The sequence below is a fragment of the Varanus komodoensis genome, unplaced genomic scaffold, assembly GCF_004798865.1.
Source record: "Varanus komodoensis strain SLA01 unplaced genomic scaffold, ASM479886v1 scaffold127, whole genome shotgun sequence".
Taxonomy (NCBI): Eukaryota; Metazoa; Chordata; class Lepidosauria; order Squamata; family Varanidae; genus Varanus; species Varanus komodoensis.
This window is the reverse complement of record NW_025335366.1, coordinates 187,853-209,468: the sequence shown is the minus strand read 5'-3', so window position 1 is coordinate 209,468 and position 21,616 is coordinate 187,853. Positions and strand designations below refer to the sequence as shown.

At 59.0% G+C, this 21,616-nt stretch overlaps 1 protein-coding gene across 2 annotated transcripts in view; it reads right to left on the bottom strand.

Annotated features, from left to right (window-relative positions):
- Positions 1 to 1,014: 1,014 nt before the first annotated feature.
- DIS3L2 (DIS3 like 3'-5' exoribonuclease 2) overlaps positions 1,015 to 21,616 on the bottom strand; it is a 190,813-nt gene continuing 170,211 nt past the window's right edge. For both annotated transcript variants that reach the window (XM_044422422.1, XM_044422421.1), the window contains exons 16-22: positions 11,453 to 11,636; positions 10,798 to 10,884; positions 7,206 to 7,353; positions 6,709 to 6,839; positions 5,889 to 5,993; positions 3,693 to 3,794; positions 1,015 to 1,581 (exon numbers count right to left, since the gene is read on the bottom strand). In XM_044422422.1, the coding sequence (XP_044278357.1) occupies positions 1,483 to 1,581; positions 3,693 to 3,794; positions 5,889 to 5,993; positions 6,709 to 6,839; positions 7,206 to 7,353; positions 10,798 to 10,884; positions 11,453 to 11,636 (856 nt within the window). In that variant the 3' untranslated portion in view covers positions 1,015 to 1,482. The remainder of the gene's footprint in view (positions 1,582 to 3,692; positions 3,795 to 5,888; positions 5,994 to 6,708; positions 6,840 to 7,205; positions 7,354 to 10,797; positions 10,885 to 11,452; positions 11,637 to 21,616) is intronic.

The following is a 21,616-nucleotide window of genomic DNA, read 5'->3' as shown; positions in this document are numbered from 1 at the left end:
GTTGAAGGCGTGCGGTGATTATTGCATAGTCCCGGATAGCCTTGACTTGGGACATGAATGATAAAGATATAAATAGCTATTTTATCTGGGCCAAAGCACATTCTGTATCAGACCCCAATATCTCTGCACCTGCGGGTCAAGGCAAGCATGAGCCCTGAGATTTCAACATGTTACCTGAGGGGGCCTTGTGAGTTTCCGGATATGCAAGATCTGAATGCGAGACCTTAAATGTGTTGTTATCACACCGTCTCTGATAGCCTTGTGAGTTGGGACATTAATGATAAAGATATAAATAGCTATTTTATCCGGGTCAAAGCACGCTCCGTATCAGCATCTCTGCAGCTGCGGGTCAAGGCAAGCGTGAGCCCTGAGATTTCAACATGTTACCTGAGGGGGCCTTGTGAGTTTCCAGGTGGGAGGCCTTCCGGTGCAGGGCTCACGGGCATGGCCACAGGGCAACGCTTATGGAGGGACTGGGGACGCACACCCCTCCCGACGCTGGTGGGTTGCAGCTCCCATCATCCTTTGTCCGTGCTGGCTGGAGCACCTGGCAGCGGCAGTCAAGCCACTTCTGGGCCGGACGTTCTGGAAGCCGCCGGAGAGCCAGTGGGCACGTTCTGCCCCGTCCCGTCCCAGTCCTGCCTCGCCTGCTTCGCGGAACGGCGGCCCCCAAGCTGCAACAACCCCCCTCCCAGCCCCAAGCCCCTCCCTACCCTGCACGGGAGATCAGCAGGCAGGGAGGGGTCGGGCCTGCTCGGTCCAGCATCTTCCGTCTGCTTTCAGGCTGCCACATTCAGCAGCCTTCAGGGGCGAAAGGCGAGCCCTTCAGTCCCACCCTTGTCGCTCTGGCAGCGGGACAGGTGGAAGGGGAGGGGAAGGTGCTGCTGGGGTGTCTCACGGGGATTTCAGAGCCCCCTCCCTGTTAGCACGGGGCAGAAGGAAAGCTCCCGGGAGAGCAGCGGACACAGACCCACGGCCAGGGACGGAAACCCGCACAAGAAAGCACGCACCCTCCACGATCGACCAAATTTTTATTACACGGCAGAAGACACCCCAGCGAGAATGGCCTTGGCAGACCAGGCTGGGGGAAATACGGAGCCCAGAGCACAACTGCTGGACTGCAGCTCCCATGCCGGTTGGGAATGATGGGCGTTGTAGGCTCACACGTCTCGGGGAGCCAAGCGAGGGGACGCTGCAGGCCAGCCGATGGGTTGGGGCGCCGGGTTCCCTGCAGACGCAGGGTAGGCACAACACTGCCGTGCTTACGAGAAGACCAGACCTAAAATCCCAGGGCTAAAACAGTTCGGGCTGCCAAGTTCCTGTTGGCGTCTGCTGGGAACAGGCTGAGAACTGCCCACCAGTTTCACTTAAAAATCCAGAGTTAAAACAAAACCCATCTGCAAAACGGCAACCGCAGAAGGTCCACGGCCGGAGTCCTTTTGGAAACGCCTCGCGTGCAGGCGGGATGGGGAGCCGGGCCGGTCACTCTCCTCCACCGGGCCTCTTCAGCACCGCGCTGTACTTCAGGGGGGTGCTGTCGGACTGCAAGACGACCTCCACCAAGGTGAAAATGGAGATGACCTGGGGCGACACAGCAGAGGTTAGCTGGCCAGCCGGGGCCTCAAGCCTGCCTCAACGCAGCCGCCTCCCGGTCTCGAAACACACGAGCACAAGGGAGGCAGGGCCGCCCGCAGCTATTTGGGAATGGAAGTCTCCATGCAAGAGAGCCCCCGTGCCCAGGGGCAGTCTAGCTTTGAATGCCAGATTCTGGGGACAAATGCAGAAGAGGGTGGCTTTCGGGCTCGGCGGTTCTTGCACAACCACCAGGTGTTCGGACGCAGGCACGTGGCTGGATGCAGGACACCCAAGCGTGGCGCGACCCCCATCACCTGCGGAGCTCGCAACCACCCTCTGCTTTCACTGTGCACTCCATGAGCTGCCCCAGGTTGGGCACTGCCAGGCAGAAAGAAGCGAAGCCAGGAGGAGAGCACCGACAGAGCCGGGCTGCAGGGGCCGAGAGGGGGGCCGCGGCCATCCTGGCAGGGCCTCATGGGAGCTGGAACAAAACCCCCGGGGATCCACCTACTGCCTGCCCCAGGCCTGGAGCGCAAGCCCCACTCTGCGGGGAGGGCCCAGCAGCTGCGTGTGGGGGACTGGGAGCCGGCCTCAGCTCGGGGACCGTAACCTGCCCCCCGTGGGTCTCCTGCCCCGACCCCACGCACTCCCCTGTCCCCGGCTGCTGGGCGATTCCCAGCTCTTGCGCAGCCCCCTCCCCTGCCACGAACTGTGCAAGGGCTTCAAGGGCGGGAGAGCGCATTTCCAGCCAGCCTGAGCCTCGACTGTTCTCCCTGTGGGCGCTGGGCGCTTGCTGGCCACCTCTGCCGCCTGGACTGGCTTGCTCTCAACATGCGGGCCAAGCGTGTGTTGCTGGATCAGGCCAGCGAGCGTCCCGTTTGCACACCTGGCTGCCAAACCCGGGAAGAAGGCAGGCGGCCTCTGGGGAGCTGGTGGCCGCCACAAGGAAGCCTCAACCGTCTCACCCGGCTGGGCAGTCCCCGCAACCCGTCTCCCGCACGCAGCCCGGCTCCGTCGGCTGCCAGAGCCGTCCTTCTAGCAGGGGCCGTTCCCAGCATGCCAGCCGGCTCCGGGGGGGCCCAGTGACCGCCATGCCTGGGGAAGACCAGGACCGGGACGAGGGGGTGCTGCTCCCCTCCCCTCCCTGCTCGCCCACCCACCCGCCAGCCCTTGCCCCGCTCAATGTGCCCCTGGCCAGATGGCAGGGCCGTGCCGCCGTGCCAAGGACTTCAAAGCAATTAGGCAGAGCGCTGCGCTGCGGCTGCCAACCTGCGCTTGGCATGGAGAGGAGTTTAATCAAGCCCAGGCAGCGCGACGGCTCCCCTGGTTGTGCTCCCGAATTAACGGGTGCCAGGGACGGGCGTGCGAGGGAGGCTGGGGGCCCTGCCGATGCGCCGGGCGCCGGACTGGGGGAATCTGCTTGGGGAGGGGGTGGGCGAGGACAGCCTGGCCACTGTGCCTGAGCCGGGCCGCGGCTGGAGACAGAGTGGGGAGCCAGGAGAGCGGAGCAGTGGGGCAGGCAGGGCGGGGAGGGGGAAGCGGGACACGGATCTGTGGAACATCGTGGTGGCAAGCTGGAAGGGCGGTGGGGGGGGGGGCCAGCTCCCGGACTCAGGAACGAGGCAGGCAGGCCCTGCAGGGAGGATGCCGGGAGGAGGCCCAGCTGCCAGCAGGGCAGGCGTGGCCGGGGAGCGACCGCAGGCATCCCGGAGGAGCCTTGTGTGGCTGTGAGGGAGGGCGAGAGGGCCAGAGGCACGCCACAGGTTGGCAGGCGGGCGACTGAGTGGTGACTGAGCAGCTGTGTCGTGCGAGCTGGCCGGCCAGCCAGCCAGCCAAAAGCAGCCTCGGGCCCAGACAGACCGGGGGGGAGAGCCCCTCCTCCCCCTGCATAATTACCTGGGGCCTCCCGCTTTGGGCAGCATGCTGGGGGCAAACCTCCCCGGAGCTGGAGGGCGGCCTCCATAACAGCTGTGCCGGGCAGCTCTCCCCGCCAGGCCCTGCCGGCCGGAGGATGCTGCCACTGGAGCCCAGCGCAGCTGAAGGACCCCAGGGACACTGGCAGGGGCGGCGCTGGGCACGGAACGGTCTGGACAGGAAGGGGCCAGGCCGGGCCTCACCTGCTGCTCGGCTTCCCCCTCCAGGCCCTCGGGGGCCCACATCAGGGTGAGCTGCGGCTTCTTGCCCACCTTCTGGAACTGGAATCCTACCAGCGGCAGGGCCTGCAAGAGAAGGCAGGGGCGGCACCTGAGGGCCGTGTGGACGCGAGCGGGGTGGGACGCGGGGAAGGCGCTGGGCGCGCACGGCTGAAAGGCCGCTCGCGGGCAAGGGGCGGCCATGTCGGAGGCCCTCTGCCCGGGCAGCATGTCTCCCGTCGCCTCTTACTGGCCAAGGGCTGGGCCGAGCATCCGGTGCCCCCCCCCCCCGAAGTCCCTCCCCCTTCCAGAGCAGGCTGCGTCTCACGAAGTCACCTTGAAGCTCCAGCATGCTCCCCCCTCCCCACTCTTCCGCCTGCTCCTCAGAGTCCGAAAAACCCATCTAGATAATCCGCAATAAGCAAGAGAGGCCCCCCTTCACTACGCTTCGTACGACAGTGTCCAGCATCCCTGCCCTGGGGCCACACTGGCTGGGGCTGGGTGGAATCTGAAGGCCTGCGGGAGGGGGCACCAGGGGGAGGGGGCCACGCAGACGGCCCACTCGGCAGGGTGGGTGGGTGGGTGGGGGTTTCCTTATCACTGGGACGGCAGCAAATGCCCCCCTCCCGCTGCAGAGCTCCCTGCCAGGCCCCGGGCGAGGCCAACCCCCCGCCCCGGCAAGGCAAGCCTCCTCGGGGCACGTCCCACGTGGCTTCCCGCCACGCGGCCGGCCAAGCCACCGCCAGCGTCCTCACCTTGAGCGGGCAGGAGCCGCCGCCTGGCGCAGGTGCCGGGGAGCGGCACATACTCGGTGCCTCCCGGCTCCCATTTCGGGAGGTGAAATTAAAACCAACTCCTCCCCAGCTCCTCATTCCAGGGGGCGAGAGCGCTCACCGCAGCCTGCCAGCTCCGCTTTATGGCACCGCTACCAGCGGATAATTATCCCCTCGGAAGGGCCTGATGGAGGGGCAGATGGAGGGCGGAGAAGTGGTGGCGCTCCCGGCAAGCTCCTCGAGGCCATGGCCGCCGCGCCGAGGAGTGGCCACGTGAGGACCCCCAGGCAGCCGTCAGGGCGAGCAGGATGGGCCGGCGGCAGAGCTTGCGGGGAACAAACGGGGGAAGCTGCCTGGGGCGAGGCGGGCAGGCCTTCGGGACGCTGGCTAGCTTGGCGGCTTCCCCGCCCGTTCCGCAGCAGGGGGCTTTCCTCTCCTGCGTGTTTTGTTTACATGGCAGCCTGGGCGAGTGAGTGACACGCCAATTTACAGGTGGGAGAGCAAGATCCGGAGGCAGAATGCAGCCTGCGGGGCGAGCCTGCAGAGCAGAAAGGGCCATTCCTGGACCTGGTGGGAGGGAAAGCCCAAGAGGGCCTGAGGCCAGGCTGGGAGCTCCTGCAGGAAGAACGGGCACTGCCCTGCCCTGCCCTGCCCTGCATCGAGGGCTCGCGGGTCAGATCTGCAAATGGCATGAATCGCTCCCCTGGGCACAGTGCTACACCCCCCCCACCCACTCCAAGAGCCCTCTGCCCTTACAGACAAATTCAGTCTGGCTGGCAGGTCAGAGTCTTTTAAAGGAAGGCCGCCTTCCACCGTATGAGTCTGCCTGAGCGCTAAGACCTTCTGGGGCGGCCCACCATCAGAAGACAGCTGGGACATTAGAGATGGCCTTTCCAAGGCTATGGAAAACCAGGAAAAGATATTCCTCTTTGGGACTTTGAGATACAACTTGGTCTCTTGCTGAAGGGGGGTTACATTTCTCCTACTGCAGTGTTGTTGTTGTTTTTTTCTGCCCTGTTTGCACGAGGAGCTTAACACAGAAACAGAGCGAGTCAGAAGGGGCCTCCCGGGCCATCTAGTCTGACCCCCGGCTCCAGCCGGCTCCTACCATGTACATGTCCAGCCCATCCTTGAACACCCTCCCTGATGGGGATGTTTGCTTTTAATCTGTACTTGACTGCCAGCTGCCCTGAAAGCCACCTTTGGGCAGGAAGGGGAGACAGAGGTAATGCCCAGAAGCCAACATTCAGCCACAAGCCTGGGACAAGTCTGGCTTCTCTGTCCAGGGACCCCAGTGGGGTACGAGAACACAACGAGCCACCCCACGGCTGAGGCAAAGAGACGCCGAAACTGCAGAAGCACGGTGGCCACTGCTGCGTTTGGGCCCCGGGTGCCTGCAGGTGCTCACGTTGCAGTAAATGCGCTTCTGGACACCAAAGCGCAGCACCAGAACATCGAAGGCCTCGCTGAGGACGCCCATCACCATGGCTTCCGACTCCAGGGGGCCGCACTCCTGCAAGATGAGAGAGGAGAGAGCAGGTGTGATCAGCGGGGCAGGAGCAGAATTTCGTCCACCGAATGCCAGGCTACACAAAGCGCCACAGAAGCTCGTGCTCTTTGCATCCCCTTCTGGTCTTCTGGGCGGCAAGGCAGGTGCCTTTGCAGCCAGTGCCAGGCCTCTGGGAGAGACCAAGGCCTGGGAATGTGAGCCTAAGGCAGGAGATGAGCATGTGCCCCTGGCACCCTGACAGGTGGGGAAGAATTCTGCAGGTGAGTGGCAGAGATGGCTGGAGTTCTAGAAGGCAAACTGCGTGGCAAGGTTGGGGTCCCGTCCTCCAGAGGAGGGGGTTTCCAGGGAGATGCCCCCCTCTTCCAGGGCAAGTCATACACTGGAAGGAGAGAACTGTCAGTGTCTCTAGCGGAATGAGAGAAGAGAGACGGCAGTCCCCATGGAGGCAGGTGACGCACCTGGAAGGGTTTCCCAGCTAGAAAGCGGTTCAGCTGAGAATCTGCTGCCCAGCTGGCTTCTGTTGTGAGAAGGTATCCTAAGAAGCATGGGCAGGCCCTGCCAGTACGAAACTGGGGGACTGGGCAGGAATGCAAGAAGGCCGGGAAGACGGGGCGGGCGCGGCGCTATTTCACGGCACGAGCTAACGCACTCTGGCCCCCGACCTGCAGCACAGACAGACCCAAACCGGCTCCGGGTAGCCTGGATCCCAGGGCCTCACCTTGACCAAGACGGAGAAGAAGAGATTGGCACTGAGCTCCTGCACCCGCTTGGAAGCCATCTTCTGGTCGTTGCAGTGCTCGGCCTGCTTCTGGATGGCAGCCTCCTCCATCCGCGGGGCAGAGCCGCACCCTGAAGAGGAAGCCGCCACCATCAGAGGGGGGAGGCTCCCCCACGCCTCTGGTGCTGCAAGCCAGCCCGCGACGGGGTCATCCTCCCGGGGGAGCACAGTGTGTGCCATCCAACCTGCGGCACTTCCCGCGCCGGCCAAAACATCCCCCCCAGCCTGCTAGATAGGACCCACCTGTCCTGCGTGGCTCGGCTGGTGAACTCGCGGCACCCCTGCTGTGCGGGGCCCACACCAGGTGCAGCACACGGACAGCTGCAGGGCCGCTCGGTCTGGCCCGGCACGGCACGCCGGGCTGCTGGAGGAGCCCCAGCCCCCCCCCCCCCGCAGCAGCCCGGCCCAGCCGGCCTTGCTGTCTCCGGAGAACCTACCCAGAGAGGCGGAGAGCATCCGATGGACCAGGACGTCCGGGAAGCGGCGGATGGGCGACGTGAAGTGGGTGTAGAGGGGCAGGTTGAGGGCATAGTGGTGGAAGAGCGCCTCGTCCTCCAGCGTCCCGGCACAGAAGTACACGGCCATCTGGAAGGGAAGGGAAGGGAAGGGGCAGGTCAGGCCTGAGGAAGGGGCGGGGCTGAGGAGCAGAGGGCGTCCGGCAGGGCAAGCGGCCCCCGCCCCTTCCGTGCACGTCCGCAGCGGAGGGTCCGGGGCAGAGGTGGGGCAACCCTGGAAAGCAAGCACAGCGGCGGAGTCTTTTCCAGGCAGGCTGCTGCACCAAACACGATCTCCCTTCCCACCACGCCTGCTTCTTTCTAGAAAGGACCTAAGCAGCTGTTTGAGCGTTTCAGCCGTGGGGCAGTACAGAAAGGGAGTACATACATTAATTTGATTTCGTCCACGTGTCCTCCTTGCTCTCCATGCCGACAACGGATCTCAAGAGCTACCCATCGAGAATTTAACAAAGCAAATCCACCAGATGCAGGACTGCAAGCACTGGGCAACGGATGTTTGGCTCCCACCCAATAAACAGGATGGCGGCCTGAATGGGTGGGGACTGCAATAGCACCAATGGCCAACGGAGAAGGGGATGCGTCCTGGCCGTCCGCCCGTGGAACTGGCCGTGAAGCTGGGGCACTGCACACGGACGCGGCCCTTCTGGCTAAGAGGCTGAGCCGTGAATCTGCAGTACCCAAACTCAGGCTTCCTCAGCACCAGCCTGCCATCACTGAGCAACTCGGCCATCCAGAAGACCCTCCTGCGAAGCCGGGAGGAAGGAGCAGCTGAGAATACCTCTTCTCTTTGCCACCCCCTCTGCAGAGCCGGGGCGGCAGGGAGCAAGAAGGGCGCAGCTTGCAGGAAGGCTGCTTGGATGGCCAAGAGGCTCAGCGCCAGCTCGTCTGAAAAAGCTCTCTGGATGCGCTCGTTAGCATCAAGCGAGCAAGAGCCCTGGGACGCAATCGTGTTGCCGCGCCATTTGAAGTGCAGCTGGCCGCTTCTCCCACAGCGCTGAGACGTGCTTCTCCCGGAGCCAGCCGCGTTCGGGACGAGGGCAGCTGGAAAAGCTGGAACGGCAGAGCAGAGCCGGGTGATGGATGGGGCAGCAACCTCAGGCAGGCGGCTGAACAGACGGGCTCGCACGTCACGCAGGATCGAGGCTGGGGCTGCCGCAGGCCCAGCGGCGAGGGAGCCAGCCTGGGACGGAGCCTCTTGGCCGAGGCGCCGCAGGGCAGTCCAAGGTCTCCCTGACCTCTCCGCACAGCACGGCTTCTCCGGCGAGGCTCCCCTGCACACACAGAGGCCTCACATGCGGGAGGAAGCAGAGCCTTCCCCGTTTCCTGGTGCAATCAGTCACAGGGAGGAAGGGAAGCGCTCAGCACTCCTGCCTCTCTTCTCGAGGCATTCAATCAGCCCCCTAATAAATCAAAGCCAGCTCCCCTCACAAGAGGAGCTTTCTCGCTGCAGCCGCATCTGGACCACTGTGTAAACCGCCGCTCTCTGTCTCTGCTCAAGCTGGGCTGCTCGGCTCAAGGAAACGCAGCAAGTTCCCGTCATGACAAGCCTCTTTGAAAGGGGACTGCTGAGCTGCCCTGCCCTGCCCTGCGTGTGAGAAGGGCGGGGGACAGAACCACGTCGGATTCCATGAACTGACCACTCTTCTTTCATGCCTGAACTGCTCAGGCCTTGCTCCTGGGCTCCCTTCCAGGGTTCAGGCAATGTGTGGAGACACGGCAGTGTGCTGGCCCTGGCTCCCACGCAGTCTCATTTCCATCCCATGGAAAAGGGGCCGTCAGGATGACAGAACCTCCCCCGTTTGGAAATGCTCTCCATGCAACTGAGAACCCTGGAAAATTGGGGAGAGCCTCATGGAGAGAGAAGATAAGATGTCCCCCTTCCAAATCCTCTGGAAGAGGGCCACTGACATTCTTGCACATGTACTGAACACTGGATCAGGGCATGGACTGTTTCTATCCGCATCCTGCAAAAATTTTCAGAAATTTAATTCTGCATCATAAATTTGGGGTGTGTACACAGGGCCCTCTCTGCCATGATCGAGGATACAAGTTTCCACCAGGGAAGGTTAGTTTGGCTTTCTGGATCTTGCTTTCTAACATCAGGCCTATTGGCTGACTCGCACTAAATGCTGGTCTTTCTCACTGAGATTAGATTTTCCGTTTTGGTCACTTCTGGAATCTTCTTGCCCAGGTCTCCTTCCAGATGCGCGGCATTAGGTTCTCCAGATGACCTGCCCTGGTGGGTTCTTGGCAAAGTAAAATGGACACGGTTCTGCCCACAGTTAGGACCACTCGAGAGAAGGGGTGGATAGCAGGATGTCAATTATATTTTGATACATTTGCACCTAATTGACTTTATGGCAAAATCAATGTCTAAACGGTGGGTAAGAACCTAGTTTTCTGATAGACTCGGATGGATGCATTGATTTTCCCTTTGGACCAATTAGTGGGAAATTGCGGGTGACTTATCACCTTTCCCCAATTTGCATGCCTGCCATGAACGGCCTGCTCCAGCCGAAGGGCCGGGCCGGCTCTGCAACACCGGCTGGCATCTTGCTTTGGCCTTGTGGGCTTGACGCTTGCGCTGCTTCTGGAAACATGACCTGAGGCTGCTTGGTCCTCTTGACCTACAATCTGTGCCTGTAACTATTTGTTATGGGTGAATTAACATACTTCACGGGGCCCTGGGCTGGAACGGAACAGGAGACTGGACTGTCCTGTCCTGCCCAGTCCACGGATTAGCATATCAGCGTCTATATTTCAAGCTTTGGTGGGTCACCCGTTACCTCTCATTCAATAAAATCTCTTCTTCCTCATTTATTGGACCCCACAATGTCTCGTTCATAAGGGGCTGCCTCAATCCGGTAACGGCGGGAGAAGTAATACTGTGAATGCTTCTTTTATTCATATGTTCTGGCTGTCCAACAGATAGATGCCTCTTTTTGGGAGGAGGTTACAGTATGGGTAAACTTTACGTAAGAACACTTTTTAATATTCACCGATGCTTGTGTTCTTTTGAACAACCTCCTCCCTGGAAGTTAATGCACGGGGAACCTAAGTGGAATTTTTGTGCCCTTTTGACCGCTGAAAGACTAACATTAGAATATTGGAAACACAAATGCTCACTTCCTATAATGTAATGGAGCGAGGCTCTAATGACCCGAGAAAGCTTTTAATGCTTGAATAGATGATATATGGAGGCCTTGGTCGAATCTTATATATAAAAGATAGAGTCAGATCTGTGTAATGACATTTTTTCCTTATTTTTCTTCTGGGTTTTGTCGTCTTGAAACTTGCAGTGAGAAATGTTTAAAAACTGGAGTAGAACACCTGAACAGAGCTTCACCTGAAGCCTGATGCGGCGTTGACTGCCCCCCTTGAACATCACCTGACCTTGGGGTGAGGCTGAGAACCCTCCAGGCCGGGGGACATGGGCTCTTTTGGTCCGAGCTGCCCTGTGTGAGGACAAGGGAGGGTGTGGGCAAGCAGTTACGACTGTGGCACCTGCACTCACCTGCATGGGCCGAGAGAACATGTTGGTCAGCACCTCCTTCCTGGCTTCAGCGTATTTGTCATCTCCAAAGGTTTCGTTCAAGCTTTTCTAGAGAGAAAAGAGAGAGATACTGTAGCCGATGCCAAGCAACATCTTGGAGAATGAGCCAGGAATCCGGAGGCCCTTCATTTAAATCTTGCCGCAGCCATGTATCCACCAGGTGGGCCTTCAGCCGGTGCCCTCGCCTCTGCAGCCCCCCATCAGAAATAAGGGACCGTAATTTCCTCGTGCGTGAGCCTCCGTGAAGGACACACACCCGGGAGACTTGAGTGCTGCTTCGTCTTAAAGGACAAGGGAGGTAGCAAACAAGCAGACAGTGCGTCCTCGCAGGTCTGCACCCAGTGGGGTGAAGGGGAGGAGGCGCCTGTTTCAGACATGTGTGTATTTGATTTGGTCCTCATTTTTCTACCCACGCAAACCGCACGGCACTCAAGGCAACATCCCTGCTCACGTCCCTCTCGTGAGCCTTTCTGCCGACGGCCGTTTCTCTAGGAGCCAGGTCAGATCCTAGGAAGGGACGCGGCCTGGAGACACCAGCCGCCGAAAAGCCCCGCGAGAGGGCGAGCTGCGAGTGCCGCCGCCGCCTGCGCCCAGCCCAAAGCACCCGGGTGCTCACGTGTAGCGCGCCAGCGGAGCTGCAGTCGATGTCCAGGCCCATCTGGCTGCAGAACTCCATGAGGTCGCTGAGCATCTTGGTCTGGGGCGGGGGATGCCGGCGCAGCAGAGCCTTTGTCGGGAAGGAGCGGTAGATCCGATGGGCGACGGCCGTGTTTGCGAGCAGCATAAACTCTTCCACTAGTCTGGGGTGAGAGAGAGGAGAGAGAAGGGCCTGTGAGGAGGAGTGGAGCAGCTCACGCCAAGGAAGCGGCATCGTGGCCTGCGCCATTTGCACAACTGCCGAGCGCCCAGGATGCTTTCCAGGCGATGCTCGGTCCTTAAAAACACTGGAGCGTCTCAGTGTGCGCGTCTTCTCCATCCTTCCCCCTTCTGTGCACAGACTTTCCCTCATTTAGTCACTTCTGCTGTGGCTTGTGAATGTTACTACTTCAGTGCACCCCCAGAGGAAATTCATTTCTACCGTGGCTGGTGACACAAGGCTCAGAAACCGCATCTGGCCGGCCACAGGTGCTTCTTTCCCTGCTAGCCTCCACTGAGCTGCCTCCCCTGGAACTGCTACCGGAGAGGGTGGCACGGGGAATGTGCCGCTGGGGAAAGCTCTGGCCAGGCGAATGGAACTTGCAGTACCCACCCCAGAGCCGCACAGTCCTCACAACACAGGAACCACCCGGCTGATCAGGCCAGGGGCCCCTCCGGCCCAGTGCTTTGCTCATTTGCTGGCCAACCCGCTGCCCACAGGCAGAACTACGAGCCGGGCATGTGTGCGACCCATGTTCCACAGCAACGGGAGCACAGCGGCACGCTGCCTCAAGCGGCGACGGACAGATACAGAGCCATCAGGACTGGCTCCTTGGACAGCCTTCTTTCCATGTGTCTGGCTACCCCCATTTAACGCTGTCCCAGCGCTGGGCTCCTTACAGGCTGCGAGAGGGAATTCCTTCGTAACGACAGCCGTGCAAAGGCTGCTTTACTCTTGTGCCCCCAGACGTCTCCAAACGGCACCGCTCCACGTTCGGAGCCGGCCGGCGCTTGGGTGGAGGGCTGCTTGTTGCTCTTCGGGGGGAGGTACCGACTGGGATGCAACGCTGGGATGGCTCTGGGCTGACAAGAGCCTCTGGGCATCTGTAATGGGGCCCATTCCTACATGTGGACATTGCATCGTGGAGAAAAAGCTCGCGAAACAGCCCTAAATGGGTTTTCAAAAGTTTTGCTGCCTTGCTCTGCATTCTCCTGCTGGAACGTGTTTGGCTGCTGGGGCTTAACACGTTATTTCTCTTTTCCGGCTAACATGTTTGAGGCTCAAGGAGCGGCGACTCCATGCGATTAAACGACCACCAGGTGGCAGCATTGCTCCCTTTATGAAGACAGGTGCAAAGCGGCTTTTGAGCAGCCCCTTCAAGAAGCAGAAAAACCCAAAGCAAACCAAACACACAGCCAGGCGATCCGGCTGCCGTTGTCGCCTGCATTACAGGGCAGAAGCAACCAAAGGTCTGCTGCAAACCCTTTCGGTAAGGAAAGGTCCGTTCGGCTGATATTACTTTGCAAAGTGATGGGTACATTCAGGAAGTCTTCAGGAAAACTTACAAGGATTGCGGCTGTGTGAGGGGGCAGACTGCCTCTCGCAATGATGTTCCACGGGTTGCCCCAGTCCACACGGCAGGGTTCCAGCTGCGCCTTGTTCACACAACAGCAACAGCCAAACATCCTTTAAAAGCACCAAAACCTAGCCCTGCCAATTGCACTCTTGGCACAACTCCCGTCTCTTTTGAGATGGGCAGACATTCAACAGGCAGAGCTTCTCCATGCACAGGGAAAACATGCGCATGCCATGTTCCTACTGGATACTTGGAAGACACAAGAGCCAGGCAGGGGCAGGGAGAGTGACTCTACCAAAATTGCGTCTTGGCGCACCATGGGGCTGATTCGCCTTTGACAGACAATCCTCACCTATTTTCCCTCTCCAACAGGCCCTGTGGCAATTCTCCACTCTCGCTTCCTGTGTCTGATTTGCAAGGTCCTTTCCACTCTTTGAGGCAAGTCACCTCCTCCCCCAACAGAACGAGGCTCAAGGGCGCACGGTGCTCGCGGTGGAACTGAAAGGCCGCAGCCATGGATCTCGGTCTGGCCTCTGCTCCCAGCAGCCTTCTCGGGATGGGAAGGCCGGCACCCACGTCTGTTCTCCAATGGCCAAGCAGATTTAAGAGCAAAGTGGAGACAAGGCGCTTCTCCCCAGGACACGGGTTCCGAACGCAGGACCGGGCGCCATCTGGGTTTCCTCAGACTGCCAGGTCCCCTGTGCCACCTCCCTTCCCCAGCCACCCATCACCGTGGCCCCTGGGCCGCAAGAGACCCCTGCCCCAGCCCCAGCCATGTTCCCGCCTCTGTCTCCCTTGAACCACCTACCTGCCCCACACCATATAGTTCCAGTGGGGTTTTTCTGGCCTGGCCTGGCCTGAGCTCCCACTGTCTCTCTCGTGTCTTTGGGGAAAGAGTGAGGGGGGAGGAGCCAGGCAGGGCCCCCAAGCAGACCACCCCCAAACCAGGGCGGTGGTGGGAAGGAAATGAGCCGGGATATGAGCACGGCTTCCCAGAAGCAGAAAGGGGGGGTCGCCGTTTGGTGGGCCCTGTGCCCTTGATGAGACGGGCAAAGCAGCTCCCTGCTGCAGCCGCCAGAAATACCAGGCGTAATTACATCAGGCATCCTGGCCCTTACTCATCTTCAGGCTCAGAATTTCCTCTCAAAGGATGCAGAATATGTACCTGAATTATACCACCTGGCATCCCGTGTCCACTTCTGGGCACCAAGATTTAAGAAAGATGCAGGTAAATTAGAAAGGGTCCAGAGGAGGCCAACAGAAATGATGCAGGGTTTGGAAGCACTGCCCTGCGAGGAGAGGCTGAGAGAACTGGGCATTTCCCCCTGGGGGGAAAAGGGGGGGGGGGGGGGGCAGGGGATGATACCCCTCTAGAAGTCCCTCAAAGGCTGTCACAAAACGGAAGGTCAAGATCTCTTCTAATGCCAGAGTGTAGGGCATGGAATAATCAATTCAAGTTGCGACAACCAAGATTCAGGGTGGACATCAAGAAAAGCTTCCTCACGGTCAGAGCAACACAACAGTGGAACCAGCTGCCTGGAGAGGTGGGGGGCTCTCCCACACTGGAGACATTCAGAAAGGAACTGGACAGCCCTCTGAGTGGGATGGTGTGACTTGGTGTCCTTCACCAGCAGAGAGTTGGACCCAACGGCCTTCTTGGCCCCTTCCAGCTCTAATACTCTATGGTCCTATGAATTCTCTTCTTCCATTCCGATGCCAAGGGCTTCTTTTGCCAGGTAGGAATTGCCAGTCCTCAGGATGGTGGGGGTGGGGGGGACAGGACCAGGCAAGCCCATTCGTGTTATTATGAATAATACTCAAACTGTCTGTATTGCCCAAGAACCAAAGTTCTCCAGGTAGTTTACAGAAGATCAAAACCTTAGAAAATACAATGTACAAGGTAATTTTGGAAGCCTCATTGACATTCAAACACAATAAGCGATTTCTGCTGAGAGCCCAGTGGCCCATCCCTTTAAGTGCCAGAGGAAGCAGCGAGGGAGCCCTTTCCTGGTTGGGGGAACGTTAACACGGCACTTAAGCAGGTGGGCAGGAAGAACCTGGGCTAGCTGGCCTTGAGAGGGTGGAGGTCAGTGGGGAGCACAGAGCCTGAAGCCTCCGCTACACCGAGAAACTGATTCCTGGCAAGAGCAGGGAGAGAAGCCCAGGCCCTGGGGAATCCTGGGGCACCCTGAGAGGCAGGGGTATTTGAGGCGTGTGGCGGGGCTCCGGAAGGGCCCTGGAGCCCCTCGCAGAGCAGCCCTGCAACCCTGTGATTAGCAGCAGCAGCAGCAGCAGCGAGAGCGGGAGATTAAGTCAGGAAATGCTGCTTTGTGGTTCGGAAAAAGAAATGGATCATAAGGCAAAGCTGGAGCTGCAGCTTGGCTGGCAGCGAAGGGAGGCTGAGCCGGATCCTGGCTCAGCCGTCCGCAGGAGCAGAGGGCCGAAGCGCTCCTGCCTGCTGTCCGCTCCAAGGACAGGAGGGATTTTTGCTGAACGCAGCCGACCTTAGAACTTGGCTTGGCTGCGTCTGGCAGGCCGGAGTGAGAAGAAAAGTATTTCATGGCAGGGGGAAGCAGCGAAAAAAAAAAACAGAGACAGAGAGACTGGGCTGCTTGAAATCGGACTGAATGAATCCCATGTGGGACGCACACGCCGATGCCCTCGCTACACTTCCTCCGCTCCCGCCAAGCCTGCTTGGCTCCCAGCCCTGTGCCAGAGCCCGCAGAGTGGCGAGCCCTGAACTTTTGCCCTGTGGGGTGTCCACACCGGGTTCCCGCGGCGGCTGCGGGAAGAGGTGCGGGCCGGGCAGGTGCCTCCTCCTGCCCCCCGGCTACGTGGAGAGCCGCTTCTGGACAGGCCTGGGGCATCGCGAGGGGAAAAACGGCTCTCACCGCATGGTGAAGGGGAGCGGATGTTTTACAGATTATTTTTGGCTGTTTAGCTGGTTCAACACATGATTGTATTTTGATTGGTTTGGTGCAGTTTTATTACCATATGAGAAGCTCACAATTCTGGTAGAGGGAGGACAGAATAAGATTACACATATATTTCAAACAGAGCTGGGAGCTGCAGTTGCTGTCGCATACCAGATCCGTATAATTAATCAGGATTAATTTATGGGGAAGGATTACAGCTCTGCACTTCAGCACGCTCGGCTCTTCATGCCAAGGACTGTCTTCTTTGGAGGGTATGCCTCAGAGGGGTGGAAAGAAGTCCAACCTTTTCTCCTACCGTGAACGAGAGGCTGGGGGAAGTTTGTGCAAACTCTGGGTGGAATGCATCAGAGGGGCGTCCCAGAACCGACCACCCCAAACAAAGAGCTTTGTCAGGACATGCGTGGGCAAGGCGGCTGTGCGAAGGGACCCACACAACTCCTCTGCCTAAGTTAGAACCGATGTGGCAGCTAAGTGCTGGAAAGAGCACGGGCGATGCAATCATACACAGTCACACTGCGCCTGTGCGATCACAAATGCGCCTCCTACACTTCGAAACTGTGGGGCTACCCTGGCCCCCCAAGGCTTTAGAAATGGTAAAAAAAAAAAAAAAGGCTGGGAGCTGCCAAGCGCATCCCTGCTTCGTTCCAGACCTTCGTGAAACCCCCGACTGCTTAATTTTGGACCAAGCTTGGTGTTATGCAAGATGGAGCACAGGCTCCTGCCTCAGGGAAAAGCAACCGACCGGACAGCCCGCAGCGCACCTCTCACGACCTCTCCAGGCAGCTGCACCGACATAGCGGCCTGGGGACCAAGTCACTCTCTAGGGAGCAGCGGGACAACTCGAGCGTGGGCTGTTTTGGGTGCTCCCTTTGTTTGAGCACACACCCCAAGGCATCACGGCCCGATCAACGGAAGAGCGAGGCCTGCGATCCCAAGCTCGTTGGGACCAAGCTGCAAAGGACCGGTCCAGCCACAATATGCACCACTGATTTGGGGGGTGTGCACTGCCCCTTCCTCAGAGGACTGGGGAACACCCTTACCATAAAAGGCCTTTTTATGCTGCTTCCTGCCCAAAGACAAGATCTGAAACTTTCAAAAGCCTGTGCATTCATTGTGGTCTTCAAGTTTATTTATTTATTTATTAAAACATTTTTATGCCGCCCCATTCGCCGAAGCCTCGGGGCGGCTCACAATAATTGGGCCAAAGTTGGCCTAAGCAAGGTAGCACACTAGGAGAAATGTTGGTTTTTTTTCCCCCTTAGAGCCAAGATGCCTCCTGTTGCGTTATAAAAACGCCACTGAGATATTTAAGGTGGCTTATTGTTTTTGTTTATCTCCCTGCTTTGAAACTGAGGGGTTTCAATTTAACCTGCTCTTGCTCTTGTTATATGATACTGTCCTTAGCAATTCTGGGGGTTTTTTGATTCGCTGTTTTCAGCAGTTGTGCAAGCTGGCTGGAATTTATTCATGAAGGTCAGTTGGCAGAAATGTTTAGGGGCGCGATCCTATGCATGTTTAGACAGAAAACAGTCCTACAACTTGCGGCATTTGGCTGGGGCAACAGCAGCAGTTGTGGGAATTTCAAACACGCACAGAATTGCATTCTAAACAAAGAAAGACCTTCCTGCAAGCACAAGGCGGGGCCATCGCCAGATCCTGAAAAGAATAAACTTAGATGGGAGGACACCCCCCCCCCCATGTGCAGAATAGTGGAACTTGCGTCGCCTTGAGGCCATCGACTCCTCAGCTCTCTGCCAGGCGAGGCGAGGCGAGGCGAGCCGCTATCTTCGGAAACAAAGACCCCCAGCCTCTGCCTGCCTCGGCTGTGCGGCCGGCAGCGCTTGAAGAGCCGTTTGGGCTCTCCGCACAGCCAGCACTGCGATCGCTGTGAACCGAGTCGAGCCGAATAATGGAAGGGGAGGGGAGCACACCCCGGATTGCTCAATTAGCACGCGGTTCAAGCCAGCTAATGCCGAAGCGTGATGAGGAAGGCATTTCGAGGAGCGAGCAGAGCGCTGATGGCTTTCCTTGCTAATGAACTCCCGCGCAGGGGTGTGCTGCGCCCGCTCGCAGCAGGAGCGGCTTCCCGGCAAAGGGCACCGAGAGCAGAGGACACAGATGATGGCGCTTCCCCCTGCCCTACTTCGCTCCCTGGAAGGAAAAGGGGGAGGCAGAGTGAGAAAGAGGGGTGCGTGAAAAAGCACACCCAATCGATATCCTGCCCAGAGCAAAACGTTTGCCATTCCTTGCCTCCACAAATGCTGCACAAGCCTGCGTCTGGATTCCCCCAGGGCCCAGCCGCTGCACATGCTTTGCCAGAGGGATTCAGCCTGGTGGATCGTGGCCCCGCACGTGCAGGAGCACGCGGACTATTATGGAACAGGGAAACAGCCCATCCAACCATTGCTGAAATAATGCACCAGCCACCGAGCCAGTGCTGAAGGTGGTGTGCAATGCACTGAAAAAGCAACCAGACCCAAAGCCTACCAGACATGGAAAGGATGGCAAGCTGAAGCACAAGCACAGGGTTGTCGCAGAGAGGAGGGCCATGGTCAATTCTCGGTCATCCCAGAGTGCAGGAGACGGAAGAACAGGCTCAGGTTACAGCAAGCCAGATTCCGGCCAGGTAGCAGGGAAAATTCCCGACAGTTAGAACAGTAGGGCAATGGAACCCATGACCGAGGGAGGTGGTGAGGGCTCTCCCACACTGGGGGCACTCAAGAGGCTGCTGGGCAGCCGCCTGCGAGGGATGGTTTGACTGGGAGTCCTGCACTGAGCAGGGGCTGGACCTGATGGCCCGCTGGCCCCTTCCAACTCTACTATTCTCTGATTCGGAGAGAGAAGCCTGTTAAAGGAAAGCCCGGCTGGAAAAGAAGGATTTTGCATCTTTGCCAGAATGGAAGAACTCCCTCCAAGTGGCTCATGGAGCCTTGGACCCCCTGGGCACTCCCCAAGATTTCGGAGAGGAGGCTTTCCCCGATCTACCTGGAGATACTGCTTGGACCGGAACAAGTACCTCCTGCACACCACAGTCCAGCAGGGCAGGGCAGGGCAGTTAATGCCCGGGTCTTGGAGCAACTGACCCAACGGCCCACTGCTTTGCCGCCGCAGCCCCTCTTAGGCTGGGCCTGCAAGCAAGCAAGCCCGCTGCAGCAGCGGACTCTGTGAAGACTCTCCAACCGACGTGGGAGCCGGGCGGTGAAGGGCTTCCCGAGAAAAGGGCAGTGCTGAACCCGCCTCGACAGACCGAGCTGCTGCAGCAAAAGGGTGGTGGCAGCCCACGTCGCCCACGTCCACAGGGAGGCTCCCAGGGAAGCAGCGTTCCCGGGCCCCCCAACAGGGCTTGTCCAAGGCAGTGGCCGGGGCGAGGCAGCGACGGGGCACGGTCGTGGGAGACACTCGGGCGGCTTCCACGGGCTGCTCTTTAAAAGCATCACTGCCTTTTGAGCAAGAAGCAGCATTTTTGGCTCAGGGCCCCATAGACTTCATGCAAGTGCCCTTGTGGTCAGCAGGCAATGGGGGGGGGAGTGTGGGGGAGGACTGACAGGGCAGGGCAGGGCAGGGGAGTCTGCCTGGTGCAGCTACTAGAGCAGTTGAGCAGGAGCACAATGAAGGGGAGGTTAATAATGCCGTCTGGCCTTTACGGTGGCAGCGCCACTGAAGGACGCTTTCTTCTATGAGCCTGAGGTCAGGCGCGGAAGTGCTCGACTCAAGGCACTCCAAGGGCCGCTCTTTCGCTTTAATTAACTCAACTCGACTGCACTGCTTCTTGAGCTGTGGGAAAGTACTTTTGTCACGGCCTCAACAACGTGCATCCCTCTTAGCCCATTCCTGGCAAATCCTTTTCTCTCTCTGCAGCGACCGGCTTGCTGGCTGCTCTCCGTGCCCCATCCACCAGCCTGCTCTGCTCCCGCTCCACCAGGGAGCTGCCTGCACGGCACTGTGACTGCCTCTTCTGCCTTCTCGCTCTCAAGCCCGTCTTCCCTGACCTGCCTTCCCTGCATCGTGTTCCTGCTGTTCTGTCCCCTTTGGCCTCCCCACCTCCCTGCTGAACCGGGCAGCAAACTCACGCAAGGCTTTCGCCGTCCCAGCAAGTGGCACATCGAGGGAACCTCACACCCTGAAGCGTGGCTGGCTGACGACGCAGGCGCCAGCTCGAGGAAGAGTATGCGGATCCAGGGGGAAAGAGCGATGCAAACGGGGTGACCTTCAGACCTCTCTTTGGGTGGGTTGGGAGAGGGCTCGGCGTACCCCAAAGGGCAAAACGCCCACCAAGGGCAGCATCTGGAATCCCCTCTGGGTTCCGCGTCATGCAGCCTTGCCACAGACCTTACGCTGTGCGGGCCTGGCCAGGGGGTGACCCCAAACGCCCCGAGAGCCATCTGCGATGTGTGCACATAATGCAGAAACCAGCCAGGACTCTTCCCCACGACTTTTGCCATGCCACCCGGTTTCACATGACAAGTTGCTCCTTGGGCAGCTCACAGGACCTTCCTGTTCCCATGCGCAAATGTCACTTGCCCACCTGACTCTTTAGCACAACCTCTTTCCACCCCAATGGCCTTTACTAATGTGCAACAGAACAGAAAAGCAAAGCAAAGCGATGCAGGCAGCACGGGAATATTGACGCGATGCCCAGGGAACGCCAAGGGAGTCCCCTGGGGGAAACGGGTGATCTCCCCACACCGTGCCAAGAAGTACCACACGGACATTTCAGAGCAGGAATATTCCATGCAGGCCCCTGTCGAGGCCTCAGTCCTTTCCTCCTGCTGAACTGCCGTGGCACTCAGGGGGTGTCCGGGAGCTACGCCCCAAAGCCTGAGAGGGGCTGCTGAAACGGCACGGCAGCCAGGATCTGCTTGCTGTGCCAAGCAGCCCACGAAAGCCTGCACCGCACCCAGGAATCAAAGGGGATCATCAAGGGACAGGACGGCTGAAAGAGAAGCACAGCGAGTGTCGTGAAAAAAGAAACCAGTTCACAAATGTGGAATTCAGGGGCCTTTTGCAGAGAGCAAGCTGCTGGGCTGAGCATTAAGCTGATAAGAATTTATCTTGCTGGAGACCCAGACACGAAAACCAGCTGGTGCAAAGGTGGAGCGCTGCTGGAAGCTCGCTTTGCGCACACCATGTCCGCACTCCGGGCCCAGCCAACTTCAGCAAGAGAAACTGTTTTGCATCTTGCGATCAACTCTTGCGTGTCGAAAATCTGGCTCCGAGAACCGCTCTTTGAAGCCAGTGAGCAAAGCAACTCCAAAACTGCGAACAAGCGGCAAGGGAGAAGATACCTAAACCTGGACCGCAGCCTGTGAACATGACCTCCGGTGCCCGGAGGAGACTCTGCTCGGAAACAGGGCTGGGCAGCAGGGAGGTATTTGTGCCCGCCTACAGAGGCCCGGGGCGCTTCTGTCTGCACCCACGTCCACCTCCCCAGGCGGGAACCTGCCTGCGCTTTTCTGCTGCGGCTGCAGCCAAAGGGCTGGATGCAGAATGCAACCTCACACTCCTTGTTCCCTTTCAGGGTGCCCAGGGGTGAGGGGGGGGGGAGCAACTGAATTTGCTCTAAAGCCCCCAAGGGACCACTCAGCTAAGCAACTGCACATGCCAGATTCCCCGCAAAAAGATGTGCCGTGG